The following is a 24,333-nucleotide window of genomic DNA, read 5'->3' as shown; positions in this document are numbered from 1 at the left end:
CGCCACCGCCAGGAACTTGTCTCTTGATCCGGCGTACCGTGCCGCGTCCACGAAGAGCGCGCCGGTGTCGCTAGCGTACGTGTCCGTAAGGGTTCTCGCTCTTGCCGCACGTCTTTCCGGGTTGTAGTCGGGGTTGACGTTGAGAGGTAGAGGCGTTACCCTCAGTCTCTGCAGGGTCCTCGACGGGAGCGCATGCTCCGTCTCTCGTAGCATAACCGCCTCGCTAGGTGCACTTCGCCCATCGAGTCCCAGCCGGGCGAGGATGTTCCTGCCCGTTCTGGTGGTCGAGAGTCGCTTCAGGTGCGCGGTCCTTTGCGCCTCGGCAATCTCTTCCATGGAGTTGTGAACGCCCAGCTCGAAGAGCCTTGCCGTGCTGGTACAGTCCAATAGACCCAGGGCCGCTTTGTAAGCCTTCCGTATTGCCGCATTGATTCGTTCTCGCTCTTGGACCTTCCACACGTGGAAGGCCCCCACGTACGCGACGTGGCTAATGGCAAACGACTGCACTAGCCGAAGCAAGCTGACTTCTCTCATGCCCCGGTGTCTCGTCGCCACTCTCTTCATGAGGCGGCTGGCTGCCCCAATCTTGGTGGTCAGCCGGTTCACTGTGGCAGTATTGCCGCCGCTGGCTTCCAGAAGCATTCCGAGGACCCTGAGTACCTGCACTCTCGGTATGACTGTGCCGTCCCTCGTGCGGAGGGTAATTCCCTCGGCGCCGACGAGCGCTTGCTTTCGGTTCCTGCCAGGCGGAGGAATGACTAGTAGTTCCGACTTCTGTGGGGAGCACACGAGGCCAGTGCCGTCGAGGTGGTCCTCTATGGTATTGATGGCCGCCTGCAGCGTGTCCTCGATGTGACCGTCGCTCCCCCCAGGGACCCACAACGTGATGTCGTCCGCATAGATGCTGTGACGGACCTGCGGGACCTCCGAGAGCAGCTTGTAGGCCACCCCGATCATAACGAGATTGAATAGCAGGGGCGAGATGACCGAGCCCTGCGGCGTGCCAACGCTGCCCAGCTCTCGCTCTTCCAGTTGTAGGTCCCCGGCCTGGATCTTCGCAGTTCTCCCAGTCAGGAATTCTCGAATGTAGTCGTACGAGCGCTGGCCCAAGCCCCGGCTAGACACCTGCGCCAGGATAGCAGAATGCTTCACCTTATCGAAGGCGCTCTGTAGGTCGAGGCCCAGCACCGCCCTGTTGTCTTGCGAGTGGACGGGTCTGTCGATTATCTCGTGTCGCAGCATTAGCATGGCGTCTTGTGTGCTGAGCCTCTCCCTGAACCCCAGCATTGTTTCGGGGTAGAGGCCTTCGGACTCCAGGTAGCGTTGCCATCTGTTCTTTAGTACGTGTTCCAGGATCTTCCCCACGCAGGACGTGAGGGAGATCGGGCGCAGGTTGTCGATGCTTGGTGGCTTGCCCGGCTTGGGGATCAGCACGGTACTTGCGGTCTTCCATTGCTGGGGCAGCTTTCCGGCTAGCCAACAGCGGTTGTAGTACCGGGTGAGGTCGGCAATCGCCCCGTCGTTTAGGTTGCTTAGGGCTTTGTTTGGTATGAGGTCTGGGCCCGCCGCCGATTTGCAGTTCAACTCCTGCAGTACTGCCCGCACCTCCCATTCCTCGATGCAACTGTCGAGGCCTGGGTTGGGTGTGCCGCAATAGTCAGCATGTTTCTCTGTCGCCGTGCGTGGGAGGTACTTTTCGTTAATCTTTCTCACGGTCTCTCGTTCGCCGATCTACTTGACGGTAGTGGCCATGATCTGCGAGAGCCTGTGTTGTTGAAACCCTCGGGTGGAAGTGCTGTCGAGGAGGTGACGCAGGAGCTTCCAGGTTCGCCCGGTGTGCAGCTGCCCGTCCGCGGCGTTACAGACCGCGTGCCACTGCTGGGCGCTCAGCTCTTTGCTGTACCGCTCGATGGCTCTCCCCAGCTCCGCAACCCTCTTGCGAAGCTTACGATTACCTCTCTGGCGCTTCCATCTGTTCTGTAGCGACCGCCTGGCCTCCAGCATATGAGCCAGGCGGCTGTCAATTTGCTGCGTGTCCTCGCTCGTCTCGACAGTATCGGTCGCTTCCTCGACCGCCTTCTTCAGTGACTCGGTCCACGCCTCGATGGAGGTGATATCCCCTACAGACGCATCCTGCATGGCGGTGCGGAAGCGAGGCCAGTCCGTGACCCGGAGTTGGCGTACTCCTCTCCCGCGTGCGGGGGTCTGGCTGGTAGGGAGGATCATCTCAATAATGTAGTGGTCACTGCCCAAGTTTAGCCCAGTGTTTCTCCAGGTTACGAGGCCGCCAGCCCCTCGCACAAAGTTGAGGTCCGGGTTAGAGTCCCTCGTGATCGACGTGCCTATGCGCGTAGGGGTCTTCGGGTTCAATGTTTGAGATTGTCAAAGAAATGGCGCTCGCTCCAGCGCTAGAAAGCTCAGAGCCGCGGTGGAGCATGTTTTGCCAACGTTGCCGCTCTCCACCACGCGTCTCCCCAAGCTGAACTGGTCACATGATTGAAGCGTTTTGTGCACAGGTTCTGTATCGGTTTAAAATGTCTTTTTCACCTGCCGCCGGCAGGAATTACCATCGCCGCAAAATAAGACCCGGCACCAGCGGGGCCACATCTGATACGGCGCTTTTTGGATAGCGCACGATCCTCCCCGTGCGGCTGCGAGTTCGCCGCCGATAAAAAGTCACGTGCCGCCGATAGCAACTGCAGCGACGTACACCGCGAAAGGGCAAAGGCCAGGCCGCCGCACACATGCGGCCAGATTTCTCGTTCGCTTTTCCAGCATTGAGCGGAGTGCGGGATTCATGGTGTCAACAAAGCTGGCCCATAGCAGACGACAGTCTGAGCAGCGCAATAGCGGAAGTACGTCACCGCTGCGGAGCGCAGCATCATGGGAGGGAAGGCTCGCCGCCGTCAACAGCGGAGAGCAAGTTGAAAGGAGGAGGAAACGCGGCGCGACGATAATGCGCGGTTTTTGATTTACGATTTCTCAGCTAATACTCATCGCTTTAACAAAATTCTTGCGGGAGGAGATTGCTAATACATTGCTTTATTTGGTTACATGTACATCCATGCATCGGCGGAAGGTATTTCAGGACCCCTTTGAGAACGGGTGTCCAGTCGCTTTCGCGAATTTTGTTTCTGAACTGCTTCAACCTGCACTCAGTTATGCTCTGGTAAGTTACTTTGGGAGGAGAGGGATTACAACGACTATCGCAAGAGGAATACGCTATAAATATCGGACAGTTGTCGCTTAAGTCACAATTGATAGTGCCATCTGCTGTCACGGGCGTGTCGGTGTTGGTCACAAGAAGGTCAAGGATTGTTGAACTTGTTAACGTCACGCAGGTCGGCGTTTTAATGACATTTTTAAAGCCGCAGGCAGTCAAAACGTTTATTGATTTTTTTGAATGAGTGGACTCAGCTAGAAGGTTAATGTTGAAATCCCCAACAACAATTAATCGAAGCCTTTTAAATGAAGCGTATTCAAGCAGCTCGTCCACAGATTCTATGAAAGTATTTGTATCGCCGCTGGGTGGTCGATATAGAACAGATACAAGTGTGTTCGTGCCTTCAACACTCGGCACCTCGTAGTCTTTGGATACCACAGTATATTCACTTTACCATTACACTGCTTCATTTAGGTCGCAGCAGTTACTAATCTGCCAGCTGCCACCAATAATGTGTCGTCTTTCTTTTTTTTTTCGGTACGTAAGCTGTTTCAAGCCCTGGTTAACTGATAATGTCGCCAAAACACCTGCCTTTTCACTTTGTCAAGTCGGGTTGAACTAAGTGCATGAATTTGTTGCAGTCTTAAAATGTGCAGAAATTTCGAGGAATGTCTACTAATGAGTAATCATACTCTTACGCCGCCTCTCTTCCTTGCGAGTTCTTGAAGGCAAATTTTCCATTGAACTGAAATATTTTTCGCAACAAGAAAGAAGTTACGAGGGAGACAGGTGAAATGTGTGAAAAACGCTTCAGGAGACCTGAACCCGAAGCCGTACGAGTAGCCTGAATCAGGGTACTTTTTGCCGTTGTAGTTTGAGTTGGAATATATTAGGTTCAATTAGGCGACACTGCGTTCCGCTTGGTTATATCCTTCTCTGGTTTTGCCGAGTTATATCAATGATATACATTCAACCTACATTACAGCAATTAAACTGGTTAAGTATGACAGTTATGTATATTTTTATTAAAAAGACCGTTCACGGTCGGTGCTTTTTCACATTTTTTTCGTGTTTTTTGTTTGCTTTGTTGGGATTTGTATTTTTGTCTTCATCGCGGAAGTGCTGTGCACTGGATATGACTTCGTTAGTTCAGTTTTAGCGTTTCTGTTTTTTTTTTCTTCATCTGTGTTTTTTTTTTATTTCCCTCCGAACAATAATCTCTATTAACAATGTTATAAAGATGAAATATGTTAACTTCGGCAATATGCCTTTTTTGTGCAAATGCAGGGCGTTACACTGTTGGCGCTGTTGGATACTCAGCAATACGCAATAACGAATTGTGCCCCCGTTAAAAGCGCCGCTCAAACAATGTCTTGGTTTCATGCCAAACTTCCCTCGTTGCTGTGCGGTTTCCGCAGTACTTTTTGTCTGTACACAGCAAAACGAGAAACATCTGCCATCTGCCCCTTCACTTCTATGATTATCATCGTGCTTGCGTGTAGAATAACTTGTCCGATAGCGCGGCCGAAAGGGCACGCACTTTGATAAGGGGCGATTAGGCTCGGTAGTGCATCGCGAGCCGTGGCCGAAGGTCAGAGCCAAACAGGAAAGTCAACTCGGCACGTTACGAAACGGTGGTGAGAGTAGCGCGCTGTGTCCGCCGCCAAAACAACTCCGGACGGATCAGGTATGTGTCAACCAAAGCGTGCCTATGGAAGGAGGAAAACGACAATTGGGCACAGAAAAGGCTAACTTTGGCTCCCAGGAAGCAGCTTCTTCAATCACGCGCGAACTGGGTAAGCAGACCTTACTCCTATTGGCGGTGAGATGTTTGAGTGGCGCCCCCTGGCTCTGACGTCGGCTTAGGGAGTCGCGCCGCTGTCGTCTGCTACACTCCGCTTGTGAGGGGCAGCAGTGCCTGTGCTATAAATCGCCCGCTTTGTTGCTGTAGTGAGTTAAACGGCGTATTTCTAGTGACTCAGTTATTTTGCCTGCTTCTGACGCATCTGAATAATTTGAAGCTGTATCCCCCACAAATATGTAACTCACGAAGAGGTGGAGAACTTTCTTCAGAGCATCGGTCAGAAGATCGTGTGTAACTCGTCATTTCTAGCTTATTCGCGAGGATCAGCGATCAGAGCTTCTCGATAAGTATTCAAAATGCGTAGGCTTCCCTGCAGTATTTTTGAGATGCTCTTATGAAGACTCAACAGTCTAATGCTATGTACCAAGCAGCGGCCCCTACACGCGCATCGCACAGCAGGAAATAAAGCGGTTTTCTTCTATTTCTTTCGTTGTTGTTGTGTTGTATCAGTTTAATGTTTCTTGCTTTTTTTTCTGCCCAACGCATTAATTTTTCTGCGCCGCCACAAACGTCTTATTAGGAGGTTTCGGGACGTTTGGGAGGCTCGCAAAGATCGTGTGGATATTTCCTTCATGTTCTATGGCACACATTTCCTTCTTCACAAATATGGCTTTCATTACGGCGGCGTGCAAGAAGGTGCATATCCGCAGCGTGCTTTGTTTATTCACATGCAAATACAATGAGAAGGTTTGTGCTACGCCACCGCGATAGCGCCCTAGACAACCTTCTCCACAGTATACACGAACGCGGTGTTGAAGGCATGATATACTTGCGAACTAAAGCAATAAATAGTATACCTGCATATATTACAAGAATCGAAACCGAAGAATAATTTCAAGTAGCTCTTTATTGCTTTTCAACCTTTCCAGGCGCAAAGAACAAATCCTATTCTACTCGGGATGGTGTTCTATGAATTGAAGAAAATTACTTTTACTCTTGTCCTGGACTGAGGACCCGGCCCACTAACCAGATCGATTTAACTGTTAAATAAAGTTTTCTCCTCCTCCATCTACTCCTCCTCCTCTTGAGTGCAGTTTTCCTATAACGCATATCCGAATATCGGGAAGATATGACTGTGCAAAATGTACCGAAATATTCCTCCAGGCCAGAACAAACATAGTGTTACTGTAAAGTTAACGTAGACGTGACTCGTTTTGCTCAATAAACCTCCATACTGGTTAGATGCCTGGTATAAAATCAGCACGCGCCTATATCCACACTGGGTTATTTGGAACTTAACCTACAGTTTTTGCAGTCTATAGTGCATGTCGGCAAACTTTCATGCCTGGGAAACGTAAAGTGATGTGACACAACACGTTCGAGCGTTCGGCAAGGTTGCAAAAACTGTTTTACCTTACATATGATTACCGGGAATCGTAATGCCTTCTGCCAAAGCCAACAGCCCTGAAGCCCTAGAATTTGTTTTGGTCTTCCATTTTCGCTGTTATCGGTTATTAGCAGCTGACCGTTCCCTTTGTTCGAAAGATTGCTTAATTGAGAAGCTGACGCCTAGCTCCGACTCTTCCCGCTCCGCACAGGACCGGCTTCGCAACGAATGGGGCGACGCCGGCAATGTTTCTTCCGTAGCGGTATCCAAAACTATACTTTAACTGGCACCATGAGCTATTGTATGCGGTTTTAAGCCTATTATTATGATAAAAAAGTTACCCACACGCCAATTCTGGTGCGGACAAGCATCAGGCGTTGACCGAGCGCAAAGAAACAGCAGGAAGAGCGGTCCTGAGTGAAGCAGATGACAAATGCGAGAATCCCTAAGCGGACGTCACGGAAGCGCGCTTCGCAGCGCCGCCTGTGTTCGCGCTCACCGCCAATACGGCCGCTTGACAGCGGCTTGTTACCGACAGTAAACTATAAACGTTCTAAAAAAGTGCTTGAGTCAGCGAGAAGGCGTTGACCGATCAATGTATTCTCCACCTATGTTGGTGCGTTTTTCGGTGATACTCGTGCACTGGTGGTTACCTCATTCGCTTCCCGTCCCCCAGTCTACGTTCTGTCTGATTCCCGGTCAGGTTTAAGACACTTTCTTCGGGGTGAAATATCTTCTGTTGCACATTAGATTCAGACAACTAACCCCCCCCCCCCCCCGTCCCCCCCAACGATACCCTGACCTTGTTGTGGACCCCGGCCCACACGGGAGAAGCCGTGAATGAGGCGGTGAACGCACGTGCTCGCGAGCGTTCTCACCGACCCGCCGTTTCTTTTTTGGTTACACACAGTACCCCTCAGGAGAGTCCAGAAGCCCTCCTTTCATTCAGGGACATTATTTTCCACTTCGGACTCCTCCGCCGGATGTACCCAGCCCCTCACCCCACCCTCTCACCGGCAGCCGCTCACATATGGCGACAGCTTCAAACGCGCACCTTCCCCATCGCATCATGCTAATCCGCACCCACACTCACCTCTTCACCTCCCCTACCTGTCCTGCCTGTGGGGCGCTCGATACGCGCTATCATGCACAATGTGTCTGTCCTTTTTATTCCGTGTCTAAATATTGGCGCTTGAAAATCTTATAATGGATTACCAACTAGCTCGAACCCACACTTTGCTAAACTATGTGAGTGTCCCAAGAACCGCTTCCCCACGCTCCTACCCCACCCCCACCCCTCCAATCTGGGAGTAGTGGTTGCACCGCTCGAACGGTGCTAGTCAAGAGCTGGGCACGGCTCAAGCCTTGACGGTCACGGACGCGTTCTGGGCCTCCCCAATCCCGTTTCCTTGATCCTGACGTCAAATTAAAGGTTGCTCTCTCTCTCTCTCTCTCTCTCTCTCTCTCTCTCTCTCTCTCTGATGAAAAGAGCTCTGGGCATATTCAGTCTTTCGTTTGGGTCATTATTCAAGGTATATCTACTCTTTCACTAGAGCCAGCCGTCAAGTTAATTGTGCTTTGTTATGTCACCTTGTCGCACGTATATAATACCACAGCCAGCTTCAAAATACAGCCACAAACTACGTTCTTCGACTGCACGACAAGAGTAGTGTTTCAGCACGTGGGAGTTTTCAGATATCAAAGCGTCCCATTAGCCTCGCACACAAGAGAAATTTGCATGCTGCTCTTCTTGACGCGTGCATTGACATCCACCTCTCGCTCGTGTCTGCGCGTTGAGCAAGAAGCTTGTTTAGCATTTGCGGGGTCAGCAATTTTCCGACTCACTGAGTGTCTACGCAATGTTTTCCTTCAAGTGCACCCACACGTTGTGAAGTGTTAGAGGTCTCGTCTAGACATGCAGCTCTAACGCCGATATTGCGGGCTTTCGTGTACTTCGTGCTCCGTTTACCACTTTTACTGCAAAGCAGTATATGTCTAACCCCTCCAGTTTTCATTCCGGTGTCATCTATTTACTCGGCGCCGCTCCGGGGCTCCTCCTCACCCGCGCTGACACCTGTTTGACAACTATTTTTCCCTCTCCTCCGCCGATGCCCCTTTGGCAAGTCGCGCAGTCGGCAGCTGACGGCGGTAGTGCGGTTATCAGATGATTGCGAAAAATAAACAGAAGGACGAATGGGCGTTAAAAAATGCGCTGCAGATTACAATACTCCCTAATATGAAATTTGTGCGCAGCGCGAGCTGCAATCTTCTCGGTCACGGCGCATTTCTGCTGCGTCTCAGGAAGTGTTCGCGTGATCAGCGAACGCCCGGCGGCGTGGGCTACTCTGCTGCTACCACGCAGCGCTCCGCCGCCGCCGGTCAGCATGTTGCGAATCGTTTTTGAACCTCCCGCACAAATATCACGTGGTTCGGATTAGCCCCGCAAAGGGAGCAGCGAGCATGTTGTTTCAAGTCGCGTTTGAACTTCCCGCGCAAATGTGACGCGGTTTAGATTAGCGGAGAATGGAACAGGGTCAGGGAAAAGTGTCAGGCGAGGGCGCTCCTTGGGCTGACTCATGCAGTGAGAAAGATGACGCCGTAGCCGCACGTGTCGTATTCCACCTCACCCTTCGCTAGACACTCCTTTGCGTTTTCTTTTGTCGCTGGTGCATTGGCTCACTCGGTTACGCGAACATAAACAGACGCCGCTCCCGCGAAGCCCACGTAACGGCTACCAAAGGGCTGCCCCCTAAACTACTGAAATCCGCCGTCGCCGTTTGCGCTGAAATTTCACTTGGCCAAGTAGCTGCGAATCCCTTGAAGAGAAACTTGCTAAGTTGGAACGACGGCGTGAGCACCCTTTTTCTTTTCACCTTGGAAGGCCTCCCGTGCGACATTTGCACCGCTGTCTTTCACGTCTAAGCATGCGCCATCACCGGCTACCGGATTATGCGGGCACTGTTTGCGGGTGGAAAAAGGGGGACGTGCACGCACAGCTAGACTTCATGCCGCTACCGATGGAATGCCGGTTGTGCTGGTGGGAGATTTAGATGTCGAAATTACCTGGCTCAATGCGCTTACTCGGCTGCCCTGCGTAATCGAGTGGCTCGGGTGTGGGTTGATGTGTTACACAGACATCTTCCAAATACAGTGAGATACCTACGAGGGGGAAGGAAACGAACAGCCACATGTTTGTACGAGAGCTCAAGGGTTTCCAGGTTTTAAATCGTTATGGAACGGATGTATGCCGCTCGTTTGGAGGGAGAAGAGCAAGAGTTGAAGCGTTGGCCCCAACACAAGCGCGAATGGGCGCAAGAACAACGGAAAGCTGCTGGCGCCACCGTTAACACCTCAAGTTCAGCTCGTCGAGTAGCGGCGAATCTCTATCGCATGAATAGCAACTTGCCAGCTTGGAACGTCGGCATGAGCCAATATCACTTCTTCAGAGGGCTTTCAGGCAATACTTTCGACTGCGTCTGTCACTTTCAGGGAATACTTTCGACTGCGTCTGTCACTTCTAAGCACGCGCATATGACCGGTGGCCGGCTTATGTGTGACGACGAGCTATAGGCTATATGCCCGTAATGATGGATGGCACGTCCGCTGTTCTGGTTGGTGCGAGGTTTAAACGCGGACGACAAACGGCCCGATGGGACCTATCCCGAGTCCTTAGTGGTAGAGCGTATTAGGTTGGCGTGTTACACAAACAGTAAGATGCTTACGACGAGGAAGGGACCCAGGCAGCTTCATGTTTGTCTGCATGAACAAAGCTTGGATCCTTAAGAGGTTTATTCAGCTCATTGGCTAGGAAGTATGCTCCAACGCAAATTACAACAAACGTATTTTGTTTCGTGCACGCCGTGGACTGTGTCCAGCTTTGCAGGTCCTCCGTCTTCACAGAGTGGAAGGGCACTAATTTTACTGCAAAGCAGTATATCTCCAGTTTTCATTCCGGTGTCATCTATTTACTCGGCGCCGCTCCGGGGCTCCTCCTCACCCCCGCTGACACCTGTTTGACAACTATTTTGCCCTCTCCTCCGCCGATGCCCCTTTGGCAAGTCGCGCAGTCGGCAGCTGACGGGGGTAGTGCGGTTATCAGTGATTGCGAAAGATAAACAGAAGCGCGGACGGGCGTAAAAAATGCGCTCACGATTACTACACTCTCTAAAATAAAATTTGTGCGCAGCGCGACCTGCAGTCTTCTAGGTCAGAGCGCATTTCTGCTGCGTGCAAGGAAGTGTTCGCGTGATCAGCGAACGCACGGCGGCGTGCGCTACTCTGCTGCTACCTCGCAGTGCACCGCCGCCGCCGGTCAGAATGTTGCAAATCGTGTTTGAACCTACCGCGCAAATGTCACGTGGTTCGGATCAGCCCCGCACAAGGGAGCAGCGACCATGTTGTTGTATATCGTGTTTGAACCTCCCGCGCAAACGTCACGTGGTTTGGATTAGCGTACAATGGAACAGCGTCTGGGGAAAGTGTCAGGGGGAGAGCGCTCCTTGGTGGCAATGCATGAGACACGTGTGAGGGAAAGGCAGTGAGAGAGACGACGCCGTAGCCGCACGTGTCGCACTCCACCTCACCCTACGCTAGACGCTCCTCCTCGTTTTGTTTCTGTCATCGCTGCTGCGTTTGCTCACTCGTTTACGCGGACATAAACAGACGACGCTCCCGGAAATCCAGGTAACCGCTGCCAAAGAGCTTCCCCCTAAAACAACGGAAACCTGCCGTCGCCATTTCCGCTCAAATTCACTTCACCAAGTAGCTGCAAATCCCTCCCGTTAGAAGAGAAACTCCCCCAAGATGCTTACGACGCGGGAGGGACACAGGTACTTTCATGTTTATCTGCAAGAACAAAGATTGGATCATTCCGAGGTTCACTCAGCTAATGGGGTAGGAAGTATGCTCCACCGCAAATTACGATAAACCTGTTTTGTTTCGTGCACTCCGTGGACTGCGTCGAGCTTTGCAGGTCATCCTTCTTCACAGAGTGGAAGGGCACAAAATTTTTTTGTTCCTTTTGCGGGCATTGCATTCTCCTAATCGCGAAATGCCGAAGTGCTCGATACAGATAATCGCGTGATAGTGTTAATACGAGATAGAGAGAGAGAGAGAGAGAGAGAGAGAGAGAGAGAGAGAAAGAGGAGGGTGTCCGCCGTGCGCCTCTCTGTAGGTCAGTATGACGATTGCTTATCACTAGGGTTATCGCCTACAGGGCAATTTGCATCCAACAAAAGCCTCGTATCTGTAGCACCTGACATCGGTGCGCTCTCTGCGCGACTGAAACAATGGCCGTAGATGGATTGACGATATGATGACACAATACTTGCACTCTGTATTCTCTCCGCTATACCACGCTGAACTAGAGTCAAGAGGACGCGTCTGTAGACGCACACGCGCAGAAAAGGTAAGTATGAAAATCAAGAGTAGCATTAGGTATCGAAATATCATTTTATATTTATTATTTATGTATTATTAATATTAAATTATTGCAAAAAAACCATAGACTGGATTTCGGGAGCTGCAAGTTACTGCCGTTCGGGGTGGAGGAGATGCGTGCACCTCTGAGGATGAATTAGAACACTTGAAACAAGACGGGAAATTTCAGAGTTGAAGCGCCGTATTATGCCTATTTTGTGCCGCAGCCGAAGATGCCAACGCAGACGAAAGAACCGCTGCCAAGCCTTGAAGAGGTGGCTAGGCTCGAACTGGGTGAGACGACGGAAGTAAAAACCAAGGCCTTACAGCGGTTACGGCAGCTACTCGAAGGTAAATCGCTCTGGTTAGCAGGGAAACGGGAGTTCATTTCCTGGCGGTGCATTGCGACTTTGGAGCAAATGCCTTTCTCTTTTTTTATAGCGAAGCTCTCTATGTCTAGTTCCTGAAATGTTTTGCTTGAACGGGAAGAGTCGCGTCAAAAAAGGCCTTTAAAGGGACACTGAAGTGAATCTGTCAAGCTCCCGTTTTTGCTTGCACTACGTAGACTGGCTCAAATTAGCACACTTTTCATCGTTTATCCGGTTGACAAATCGGTAATTATTTTACAAAGCTCGAAAGAAGAAAAACTACCATGCGCGGTTTGCGGCGGCCGCACCAACTAATGCTGTGACGTTGGGAGGAGGGGGCACCGTGATTGGACGATGCCCAAGGTTAGCAATCAAACAAGTTTCGGTTTCGGTTTCGGTTCTGTAAAACGCAACCAATGGCGTTGTTGGATGGGCATTCTCAATATCTCAGTAATCATCGTACCGCGCTTCTGCCATGTTGTCGGCTGAAAAATGCATAATATAAGCCTCCCAGGATGGCTTGGAATCGTAGCATTCACTAGCCGAGGCCTACGCAGTGCATGAACGCCCTCAGCGTCCCCGCAGACGCTCAAATGCCATGCGCTTTTCCCCAAAATTTGGAGCTTGCCTCACTCATACCTGTATCGTGAAAAGCGTGTTCGCACCAGACCAAGGGTCTGTTGATTTTGGCTTGTGCCCACTGCCCGCAAGCAGTCGGTGCTTATGGCAACAGCACGCCAACGAGAACTCGCTAGCCCGCCAGTGCCAGCCTGCGTGTGTTCTGTGAACTAGTTCGTGGAGCAATGAACGTTGCGGCCCAAAAAAAGGTGAACTCAGTATAGAAAACATTGGCGGAAAACGAAAAAGATAACTTATAAAAAAAATGCACGTACCAGCACGGACTTGCAAAACACTTGCGCTGACATACATAGCGCTCCAAACCACTCGGCCAAGGTCGAGCGCTGCCGACATTGGAAATATAAGGCATATAATGTATAACAAGTTTACACTTTTATTTAGCATTCCAAGCAGCTTAGGTGACTATTTGTTGTTTGCGCTCGTGCAGTAAGCATCCCCCAAGTTTCCACAATATCTCACGTCTAGCAATTGCATTTCTTAGACGGAAAAGCGTTCGCAGATACGTAGTCGGGCTGCTGGCCGCTGTGCTTGTTTGCCCAGCGCAAAAAAGTGCTTCCCGCACCCTAGTTTTACGCTGTACGGTAAAAATATCAGTTGATTTTATTTCCTTAGTACCGATATTGACTTCGCTGACTCTTCTCCCGCCTTCAAGAAGCCTAATATTTTCCTACCGGCGTACTAGTCAGCGAAGCGTCGCATGTGCGCTTGTGCAGCGCTTGTGTGAAGCGACCTTGACTTGGAGCTAGATACAGTGTACAAACTAACCAAGTAAAGAAAGGCACATTCTTCCATTCACAAACGTGTACTGGCTTTGTTTCAACTGAGCGAACGAATTGCGACGACCCGTCAGCGGCCGGCTCACGAAACGCTGGGCCGACTGACTCTGTCTGAAGGCCGGGGAGCCGTGCAATAGCGCAGACAATTGCGAGCTCGGCTCCTCCCGACGTCACACGAAAACGCCACAGAAAATGGGCGAGCGTAAAGAAAGGAGGACAGCATTTTCGAATTAATTTTTCTACTAAATAAAATCGCGTAAACACGCCCAGAGTGGTCGAAACATGGCCTGGGGACTCCGGACTACAATTTGCGCTAGTAATCCCGCAATGTTTACATATCACTTCAGTGTCCCTTTAAATCTTGCTGCGTTATTCACTTTCTTGTGAATGCTCTGTAGCACTTAATCTAATGTAGGTGCCTTAAAAACAATCATACTGCAATCAGCCGCTAAGACGACTTTATCCTTGCCCCGAGCTTCATCTACTTGTCCCAATTAGTTAGTTCCCGATGAGGTTGTAAACGTTATAGAATTACCGTCTGCTGCCAATACCGGGCCATATACGAACGAAATAGCGTCACACAAAATGTCTGTAAATCGTATTTACTCTAAGCTATCCCGAAACAAATTATGCGGCAATTATCCGCTATGACGATTCTAACATTTCGCCGTTTTGTATAATTTTTAGAATTACGTAGTTCAAAGCGAAGTTGTAAATATTATGGAATTCCCGTCAGCTTTTAATACATTGGCTTCTACGGGAGGGAAACGGGCGGCCGCACGTTTGCCCGTTAGAATAAAGCTCTGGTCCTTCCGGGTTTCAGTCAGCTGATTGACTACAAATTATGCTCAGTCACAAATTGCAGTACATGAACCACGCCCACTCTTGCTGGCCATCCTTCTTCACAGAGTGGAACGACACTGAACTTTTTTTAGACAGCTGTACATTAGGATGACATTTTATATTATGTTCCATATCCGGGCCATGAATGTCATATGCAGTAGGCGGGCACTTTTATTTCAGTTTAGAAAAGCACCCTGACATTTGAACTTCGTGGCTGTTCTGGAGTTTAAACAACCCATCGAGGGAATTACCGGTCTTTTTTGGACTACGGCTGGCTTGGTCTCGCCCGGTAGTTTTGTTACATCGACAACAGGAATGGGATAAGTACTGGTTTAACCGCGTTAGATTACACCTGAACATGGCCTGAGGGGAGTAAGTGGCCATTAAGTAGCCCAAAATCAACTTCCATTGTTTAGACTGGATTCTGGACACTTAATTGATGATAATTACGTACGACTATAATTGCAGAAATTCGAACTCAGAATGTGTATATTCCACATTGCAAAAATGTTGAAAGTTTTTATATTGCATATTTACATTGCAAAAAACGTCTATATTCTGAAAGAAGCGAAGCGTATCCTGTGACCACTGATAAACCATCCGTCAGCCAACGGCAAGAGTAGGCCACCGGCAAGAATAGGCCATCTAAATGGAACAGCACGGCAAGTTGGACATTTTGATCGTAGGTTCTGTAACGTAGTGTTTTAATGCTATAAATTTTCATGTGAGCCGCACAATTTTATGCCTGAGTGGAATGGTCGTTGTACTAAGATGAGCAAAAAAGTGTGCAAAACTTTTTTTTCTAGAGCTGTGGAGTGTTTAATGCAGGGGTGCCCTCCTTGAAGGTTCCGCCAGGCGATGACTTCCTCGTGATGTTCCTAAGAGCCAGAAAATACAGGGTGGAAGACGCCTTCAACACTATACAAAACTACTTCCGAATGCGCCGAGATACACCCGAGTTCTTCGAGGACCTAACGCCGGCGAACGTTCCACTGCAAAGGATCTGCCATGAAAACCACCTCGTGATGTTATCTCCAGAAACCGATGCTTGTGGGAGGGGCATCGCATTGGTGAAGCTTGGTGAGTATCCGTCTAACGCTCACTGCTGGTGAAATCCGCGCGATGATGAAATGCAGAACCTTAAACAACGTCCATCCAGCAGTGGACCTAAGTAGGCTGACGATGGATAATTTGAGGTTGCACATTTTCTCCTCGAGCGCCCTTCACCAACACTGCACGTGAGGGAGCAGGAACTGCCTCGAATCGGGCTGACAAATGCGGTCCCACTAAATGTGAGGACAGTAAAATAATCGCACAAACCAGACGTGCGTCAATCTGATGGCTCCACTCGAGCAAGCCAAGCCCCAAACGCACAGCAGAAAAATGGGGTTTTAATGCGTAAGCATTTTCAAGTGACTTCGGCCAGAAATAAGTCCGTCCGTTTACCTGCAACGCGTAAAACAATGTACTTCATGGATGGGTACTGGGCTGTACTCAGTGGCGGTCCCAAGGGGGGGGCGAAGGGGGCGGTCGCCCCCCCCAAAGAGGTCCTCAGTTTCTTATTTTTAGTTTTTTTAAGCATTCTACTTGCCCGAAGTTAAATCCCTGCGGGTTGCACCGCATACGCGCACACGCCTGCATGGTTATCACCACCTCCGCAGAATTGGCGCAAGGAGGGGAGCGATTCTTTATTCGCCTCGCCCCCTCTCTCTCCCCCCCCCCCCCCCACCAAAAAAAAATCGCCCCCCCCAAAACCGATCTCTGGGACCGCTACTGGCTGTACTGGGTATTTAACGAAAAGCCCCGCAATATTTTATTAATAAAAAGTCATTTTCATTTTCAGTTTCTACTTTTGATTTGGCAAACGTTTTCGTTGCTATATTTTTTAACTTTCCGTAGTTTATTCTCCTTGAGGAAACGGTGCTGGAGATCGTAAGATTTCCGCACAAGGCTATGCCAGTTTTTTTTTTTGTTTTTTTTGTCGGTATCCCGGCGTTTCATCATCTTCAAAATTTTCCCAAAAACGACAGTGTTCACTGCAGAGAACCCTTTAAAGGCAATCCTCGCGTTTCCTGCTACCAGCTCAATTTTAAGGTGAAAGCCTTCGGTGGCTCATGAAACGCAGGAAGTGGCCGTCGTCAGCGTCCGCCAACTCCAATGGCACCAAAAAGACCGCCTCTGTAAGGTAAAAAATACTTAAATCAAAAGGCATTTGGGTTCGTGTGGTAATTGTGCCCGGCTCCCCAGAGCAGGATTCAAGTGCGGTACCACAGCGCTAAGCCCAGCAACTTGCAATTATGGAACAAGAACTTGCCTGATGCGTGCCCCGTGACAGGCGAGCGTGACGGAACGTGAGTATAACAGGTGCAATCGGAGGAGAATTATGAGTGGGAAAGCTGTGGCATGAACTGCGGCCAGTTTGCCTGTCGGAGTAACTATAGCGTCGAAATACAAAGACACGAAAGTGGAGAAACAGACGCAAACATGGTGTGCCACTAAATAAGTCTGATAATCGCTACACTTTCGCCTTCAAAGCACGTGAACAGAAAAACTGTGTTAGTACGGGCTTGTTGGTACGTACTTAGATTGATAACAGCGCTAGGAGAGGACACAGAGGAGGCGACACGAGACTGGGCGCTCAGTCTCGTGTCGCCTCTTCTGTGTTCTGTCATAGCGCTGTTATCAAACTATGCACTAACAAGCCCGTACTAACACAGTTTTTCAATTCATGCCATGCTCTGTGGGCCCTTTATTTATTTCTGCACTCAACCAACCTTCTTCCTGCACAGCGCCCAGTCTCGTGTCGCCTACTCTGTGTCCTGTGCTAACGCAGTTATCAAAACCATGCAAACAGACTTGCGCTCCCGTCTCCCGAGGATGTTTTTTTCTTTTTGCTATAACTGCTTTGTGGGTCGAAGTATATCGTTGGCCGAGTGTGTAAAACTTGCATGCTTCCCAAATTAATTACAGGCGCTTGGAACCCTACGATCTGCTCCCTCAACGAACTGAGCAGAGCTGCTCTTTTAATTACTGGCTGTGGACAACTGGAGGACGCCTCTCAGATCCGTGGTGTCTCGAGCATAGTGGACTTGAGCGGCTTCGGTTCGCTGCACTTGGCACTTTTCACGCCATCATTCCTAAGGAAGGCTGTTCATATTACGCAGGTAAGGAAAGCGGAATTCGGTGGTCCTGCCTTCATTTACGACACCATACGTGCTCTTCTGATGAGATGCGTCAAATGAGAACTTGCCCCGCACCAGATACTTTGCCTATTTCATTTTTTCTATCATATGAAACGAATGAAATACAGCAACACCAAGCACGAGATAAGTCCCAATATTAAGTCCGCGGTTGAGCGTCTCTCTGTAGCTCAAAATGGAGATGAATGATGTGAAATACTTAAATGTCGCAAGAACCGCACACTTGTATGGTTCGTTAGAACGTATTGAGGACTCAAACATATCTCAAATTCGGAGTGAGTATTATACACGAACAGTGGAATGTATACTCCAATTACAATTCCTCGAAGTGCCAAAGCTGGAGAGCCCAATCAGCCCGTGACAGCCTGTTAACTTTCCAGGAAATTACCTGCCATTCCTCCACCCCACTGGTCGCTTTCTATCGCAGAGGAACGATACTGGCGCCTTATACAAACCAATACCCTCCCTTGTCGCGCCAGACTACATGCAATTTATCCCTCAATATTTCCTTCTCCCCAATGCCCCGACTGCGGAGCCACCGAAACAGTCTCTCATATCGTTTGGCAATGCCCCCACAACTCATTCCTTCTCATCTCTTCTGAAGAGCACTGGGAGGCGGCGTTACGCAGCTCGGACCCTCAAGTCCAGCAAGGACTTGCTGAACGAGCAGCTCAGGTCACCGGCACCCTCCAAGCGCTGGTCACCACTCGTCGTTAGCCCAACTAGTGCTCAAATAAAGTGTTTTCTCTCTCTCAACAGGGCATTTGTCACTCTGATATTGGATAGCGTGGCGACCTTCTGCAGTCAAATTATTATGCGCCGTTCCTTTTTTTCTTTTCAAATATTCTAATTCATATTCTTTTGGATTAGCCTTACCGGGAAAGACACACGTGTGCGTGTGACATATTATAGTCGTGCCTTAAAATTATTTTGAGTCATGCAGAGAGTTAGATTTCACACGGATGTGCAAGTGGGTCAGGGATAATTGTGGCGAATAATTTTCAGAAAGCAACCCTTGACTCTCCGGACTATTGTAAAGATATATTATGAGCTACATATGGTTGATGGCTATAATTCGCTCAGCTTCGAATCAGTGACGGAGAGCATACGACTGGTTTGCATGCAGTGCTGACTCAATAATTGCAGGATTGCTGGCCAGTGCGGATAAAGGCACTCTACGTGATCAACTGTCCCAAAGTGTTCGAGGTTCTGTTTGCGGTCGTGAAACCTCTCCTGAGGTACAAGCTCATGAGCAGGGTAAGGAATTCCCCGGTTCGTTCAATTTTGCTTGCAGTTTTGTGTCAACATGAGCTGTCACACACAGACTTTTCCCTTAACTTGGAAAATCTAGAACGGTGTTTCAATGCAGTGGTTAAAACCGATGTGCGTGTGTGTGTGTGTGTGTGTGTGTGTGTGTGTGTGTGTGTGTGTGTGTGTGTGTGTGTGCGCGTGCGCGTGTGCGTGTGTGCGCGCGCGATAATGAGGGTGCAGTCCAGTTTGGTATCCTGCATGTGGGAAAGGAAATATAGGTGTACTTTACAAGGATCCTCGTTAAAATATCTGTCCAATTGTAGAATATAAAAGCGGCAAGGATTTTATTTCGTTAATGTGTCAGTTAGGTTCAAGTGGTAGCCCATTGACCAGAAAAGTTGAGTTCGGGATTACCACTACTTTGTCGCTCCATTTTGGTGGGATGTATAAGGCTGGATCAGAGGTGCACGATACATATGCCACAACCCAGATGCGATGTCTTTTTTTCCTCATGAAGGGAAGTGTCGTTAACAGCACAGGTTGTGTTTTTAACTACGCAGATTCACTTCATTCGGAACGATGATCGCCGCTTCTGGGATATCTGCCCGCCAGCTCTCGTCCCCGAAGAATTCGGTGGCCGTCAAGAACGATTTGATTACGTTCAACAGGACGAATTCGTCCGCAGCAAGAGCGCCTTTTTCGAGAGCTTGTGTCAATGCGGCTACGTGAAAGAGTGAATTGTGTGGCTGCCCCCCCGCGGAACCTTGTGCCATTGTGTGTATATATTCGTCAGCATGGTTATGTTCGTCACACGAAAATCGTTGCCGTGCTTTCGGTAACAGCATATCGCCTCTGATTCCTTCCTCGCGCTAACTTCATACTTTTTACAGGGGGCCACATGTATGTGCCCGACGATAGCGATGGGAATAATACATGCCCTTATTTAATTTAATGCCATTTTAAAAACCTCACATTCCAAGGCTTTGTCTTTTAATGCAGCTGTATAGTTATGAGACACTTTTGTTGGCAGAATGGTGACGTAAGTGTTGAACAATGAAGTCGGTGCTGTTAGTCGTGCGTGAAAAGATCGACCTCTCATTGAATAATGAAAGAACCTTCGGCCGGTGTCACTGAACTGATTTGATTGATTATGAGGTTTAACGCGCCGACTCTACACATGCGATGAGGCGTGCCTTAGTGCAGGGCTCCTCATTAATTTCGACCACCCGGGGATCTTTAACGTGCGCCGAAATATCGAACACGCGGACGCTTTTCCTTTTCGCCTCCATGAGAAAAGCGGCCGCCGTCGCCCGAAACAAACCCGCGTCCTTAGACTCAGTAGCACAACGCCTTAGCCCCTTAGCCACAGAGCCACCGTGGCGGGTTATCATTGAATTACTGACCCGTAGATCGAAAAGCACACGGTTTAGACAATTGTGCTGCAAATGCACGTATTCCTTGAATTTCTTCGAACTCATATGTTGCTAAAGCATTTCCTCCGAAGGGGAATGCCTTAGGCCACGGGGGGAAGCTGGAGAGAAGGAGAATTAGGGTTGGGGTCCATGGATCAACGAGTTCGGGGGAAGCGAGGAGGTTGTTGTCTAGAGGTGGCACGTGTTTTCCTTCCATTTTTGCTGTTCTAGAATGAATGTTTAATTCACTGACGTATGCCATCGCTATATGACTCGTGCTAGACCACTCTTAGTGACAAAGCGTGCAATCAGGGTGATAGTGTGTTCGTTTAATGTGGAGGGATCGATCGGGATAGAGGGATGCGCAAGCTATGTGACATTTACATATTTTTTGATGAGCGAAAAAACAGCGCGAAGAACGGGACAAGGAAGGACAAACGGACGAAGCGCTGACTAACAACCAAATGCTTTATTTCCGCGCACGGCTATAAAGGCATCGAAGAAAAGGGGGGGGGCGACACAAACACACACAAGCTTGAAGATTACTAGGCGAGGGGTTCAGATAGATAACTTATTTCTTTTGATAGTAAGGCCAATGATGGGGCACTCACGCACGTATCACCGAGCTTCTGAATTCTGTGCGCCTCGCTAATCTCACGAGTTCGTTGGTCCCTGTACTTTTTTATTATTTCGCACTTTTCAAATAAGGGCTTGCACCCGCATTGTCGACAATGGTCAGAAAGATGACTGGTGGGAACGCCTTTTAACGTGTTCGCATGTTCGCGCAGGCGGTCATTAATGCATCTGCCTGTTTGGCCTACATAGCATCGACCACACGGAGAAAAAGGGATTTCGTACACAACGTTGACACAGCACTTGACATACTTTCGGGCGTGATTCTTCGTACACGATGGCTTTTTGTTGCCTTCGGCATTTACCCGCTTACAAAGACCAGATAATTTGTTCGGAGCTGAAAAAACCACCTTCACACCCGCTTTTTTCGCTACTCTTTTTACATTGTGTGAGACTCGGTGAATGTAGGGTATAACGGCAAGTTTTTCTTTTTCTTTCTTTTCAGGCTGGTCACTATCTACATTGGGCTTCTTTTTTAGGTCACGAACCAGCCGTTCTGCAACACTCATGATGAAGGCATTAGGAAACCCCGCATCAATTAGACGGTCGACTTGCCTCAAAAAACTAGACTCGACCACATGCTTACAAGAGCGCGTAAGGGCTGATTTTAAGCAGGAATTTGCTATGCCTTGTTTCACAAGTTTAGAGTGCGCCGAAGAGTAGGGTAAAAGCGCCTTCTTCGACCGCGGCTCATACGACCAGCAAACGTGATTAGGGGTGAACGAAAAATGCATGTCTAAAAACCTAATTTTGCAATCTACCGGAAGTTCGTTAGTCAGGTTAAGTGGTTGAAGTTGAGTTTTAAAAACGTCAAATATTAGTTCCGAAAGTTTGCGCGGGTGACGTTTGTCAAGGTTAAAAATTATCAGATAATCGTCAACATATCGGAACACCTTAAGTGTTAACGTCTGGTCAAGGTTATCCATTAGGCTTCTGTCAAAGCGGGCCATTAAAAGATCGCTAAGTACCGGAGCAAGACAGGAGCCTATGCAAATTCCTTCTTTCTGAACCATTAGCCGGTTGTCGTGGGAGATAAAAGTAGACTGCAAGTAAAAGCGCAATAATTCTAAAAAATGGCTCACATTCACTCCACACGAGTTCTGGAACTTCACGGCGCCGTGGCGGTCAATGCACTCTGACACTTCTTCACAGAGGAGGTTCTTTGGCAGGGAATAGTATAAGTCCCTGACATCGACGGAAAAGGCGCTAACATTTCTTGGGCATTCACTCTCGAAGTACGACGAAACTTCATGTGGTCTCCTGATGAGGTAGGGGTCGTCTAGGCGCAGAAGTGCCAGGGATTTTTGAAGGTAGCCACCCAGAAGGCGTTGCCAAGTTCCCCGCTCAGATACGATGACGCGAAACGGGCATTCCTGCTTGTGAGTTTTTGCAGAGAAGAAGACAGACAGCGTGTTCAACTTGCTCGTCTTCACCGAAGATGCCAGCTTCGACAGACCCAGCCCCTGGCAAAGGTTTGCCGCCCTGGTTTTTTCCTTCGCGGGGTTAACATGCGGTACTTCTTTGAAATGCCCGCTAAGGGCAAGCTGGGCTTTTTCGCTATAGACACTCCTTGTGGCTATCACGAAGCCCCCCTCCTTGTCGGACTGAAGCAAATTCAATTCTGCTTCTTTCAGGGACGATACGACGTGGTCCAGTTTGCGGTGGCTCGGCCCACATTTCTTGTCATCCCGAATTAGACAGTCCACTCCGTCGTGAATTACACGCTCAGAATCTTCATCCTTCGCTCTGGCTGCTGTGCTCCTCACCAGGCTTAGAAGTTCAGTCCTGTCAAGCTGAGGAGGTACACAGAACTTGGGTCCAAGCCCAAGCATACCTTGTGCGGCAGAGGGTACAGCAGCTTCCCCGAGCACCGTGACGTTCTGGACAGCTCCCCTCGGAGGCCGTGCCTTCTTGAGTAGACCGGGTAGATGCTGTCGCCACATGAATTCGGCCGACTGGTCTGCCAGGCGTAGGTCCTGAAGGGTGCGTTTTCTTGCTGTCTCTCTGGGAAACCCTTGATGGTTGATGACCTCTATGCAGTCCTTGAAAAACCTTATTTGGCGAAACGTCTCTTCTCTTACGATGCAGGTGACCTTTCGCACGTTGATTGCAGTGGGAGGTAGTCCACATGCAACCGTAGACCTTGGCAACCTTGACCTTGGAACTTGGCAACGCCTTCTGGGTGGCTACCTTCAAAAATCCCTGGCACTTCTGCGCCTAGACGACCCCTACCTCATCAGGAGACCACATGAAGTTTCGTCGTACTTCGAGAGTGAATGCCCAAGAAATGTTAGCGCCTTTTCCGTCGATGTCAGGGACTTATACTATTCCCTGCCAAAGAACCTCCTCTGTGAAGAAGTGTCAGAGTGCATTGACCGCCACGGCGCCGTGAAGTTCCAGAACTCGTGTGGAGTGAATGTGAGCCATTTTTTAGAATTATTGCGCTTTTACTTGCAGTCTACTTTTATCTCCCACGACAACCGGCTAATGGTTCAGAAAGAAGGAATTTGCATAGGCTCCTGTCTTGCTCCGGTACTTAGCGATCTTTTAATGGCCCGCTTTGACAGAAGCCTAATGGATAACCTTGACCAGACGTTAACACTTAAGGTGTTCCGATATGTTGACGATTATCTGATAATTTTTAACCTTGACAAACGTCACCCGCGCAAACTTTCGGAACTAATATTTGACGTTTTTAAAACTCAACTTCAACCACTTAACCTGACTAACGAACTTCCGGTAGATTGCAAAATTAGGTTTTTAGACATGCATTTTTCGTTCACCCCTAATCACGTTTGCTGGTCGTATGAGCCGCGGTCGAAGAAGGCGCTTTTACCCTACTCTTCGGCGCACTCTAAACTTGTGAAACAAGGCATAGCAAATTCCTGCTTAAAATCAGCCCTTACGCGCTCTTGCAAGCATGTGGTCGAGTCTAGTTTTTTGAGGCAAGTCGACCGTCTAATTGATGCGGGGTTTCCTAATGCCTTCATCATGAGTGTTGCAGAACGGCTGGTTCGTGACCTAAAAAAGAAGCCCAATGTAGATAGTGACCAGCCTGAAAAGAAAGAAAAAGAAAAACTTGCCGTTATACCCTACATTCACCGAGTCTCACACAATGTAAAAAGAGTAGCGAAAAAAGCGGGTGTGAAGGTGGTTTTTTCAGCTCCGAACAAATTATCTGGTCTTTGTAAGCGGGTAAATGCCGAAGGCAACAAAAAGCCATCGTGTACGAAGAATCACGCCCGAAAGTATGTCAAGTGCTGTGTCAACGTTGTGTACGAAATCCCTTTTTCTCCGTGTGGTCGATGCTATGTAGGCCAAACAGGCAGATGCATTAATGACCGCCTGCGCGAACATGCGAACACGTTAAAAGGCGTTCCCACCAGTCATCTTTCTGACCATTGTCGACAATGCGGGTGCAAGCCCTTATTTGAAAAGT

At 49.2% G+C, this 24,333-nt stretch overlaps 1 protein-coding gene across 1 annotated transcript; it reads left to right on the top strand.

Annotated features, from left to right (window-relative positions):
- The first annotated feature begins 9,039 nt into the window (after window positions 1-9,039).
- LOC144173914 (alpha-tocopherol transfer protein-like) lies at window positions 9,040-20,643 on the top strand. Its single transcript, XM_077702239.1, has 6 exons — window positions 9,040-9,204; window positions 12,000-12,123; window positions 15,227-15,478; window positions 17,369-17,562; window positions 18,745-18,855; window positions 19,410-20,643. Exons 2-6 carry the CDS (start codon window positions 12,006-12,008, stop codon window positions 19,584-19,586), a joined length of 852 nt encoding a protein of 283 aa, XP_077558365.1. The 5' UTR covers window positions 9,040-9,204; window positions 12,000-12,005; the 3' UTR covers window positions 19,587-20,643.
- The last annotated feature ends 3,690 nt before the right edge of the window (window positions 20,644-24,333 follow it).

The sequence above is a fragment of the Haemaphysalis longicornis genome, unplaced genomic scaffold (assembly GCF_048455015.1).
Source record: "Haemaphysalis longicornis isolate Haplotype H1 unplaced genomic scaffold, Haemaphysalis longicornis Haplotype H1 scaffold_3, whole genome shotgun sequence".
NCBI classification, from domain to species: Eukaryota; Metazoa; Arthropoda; class Arachnida; order Ixodida; family Ixodidae; genus Haemaphysalis; species Haemaphysalis longicornis.
This window is presented reverse-complemented; position numbering and strand designations above follow the sequence as displayed.

Excerpts from the sequence above, each read along its gene's own strand:
- LOC144173914 (XM_077702239.1), top strand. The coding sequence starts at position 12,006 with ATGCCAACGCAGACGAAAGAACCGCTGCCAAGCCTTGAAGAGGTGGCT. Across the intron at positions 15,479-17,368 it reads CATCGCATTGGTGAAGCTTG|GCGCTTGGAACCCTACGATC; the intron begins GTGAGTATCCGT and ends AATTAATTACAG. Across the intron at positions 17,563-18,744 it reads AGGCTGTTCATATTACGCAG|GATTGCTGGCCAGTGCGGAT; the intron begins GTAAGGAAAGCG and ends CAATAATTGCAG.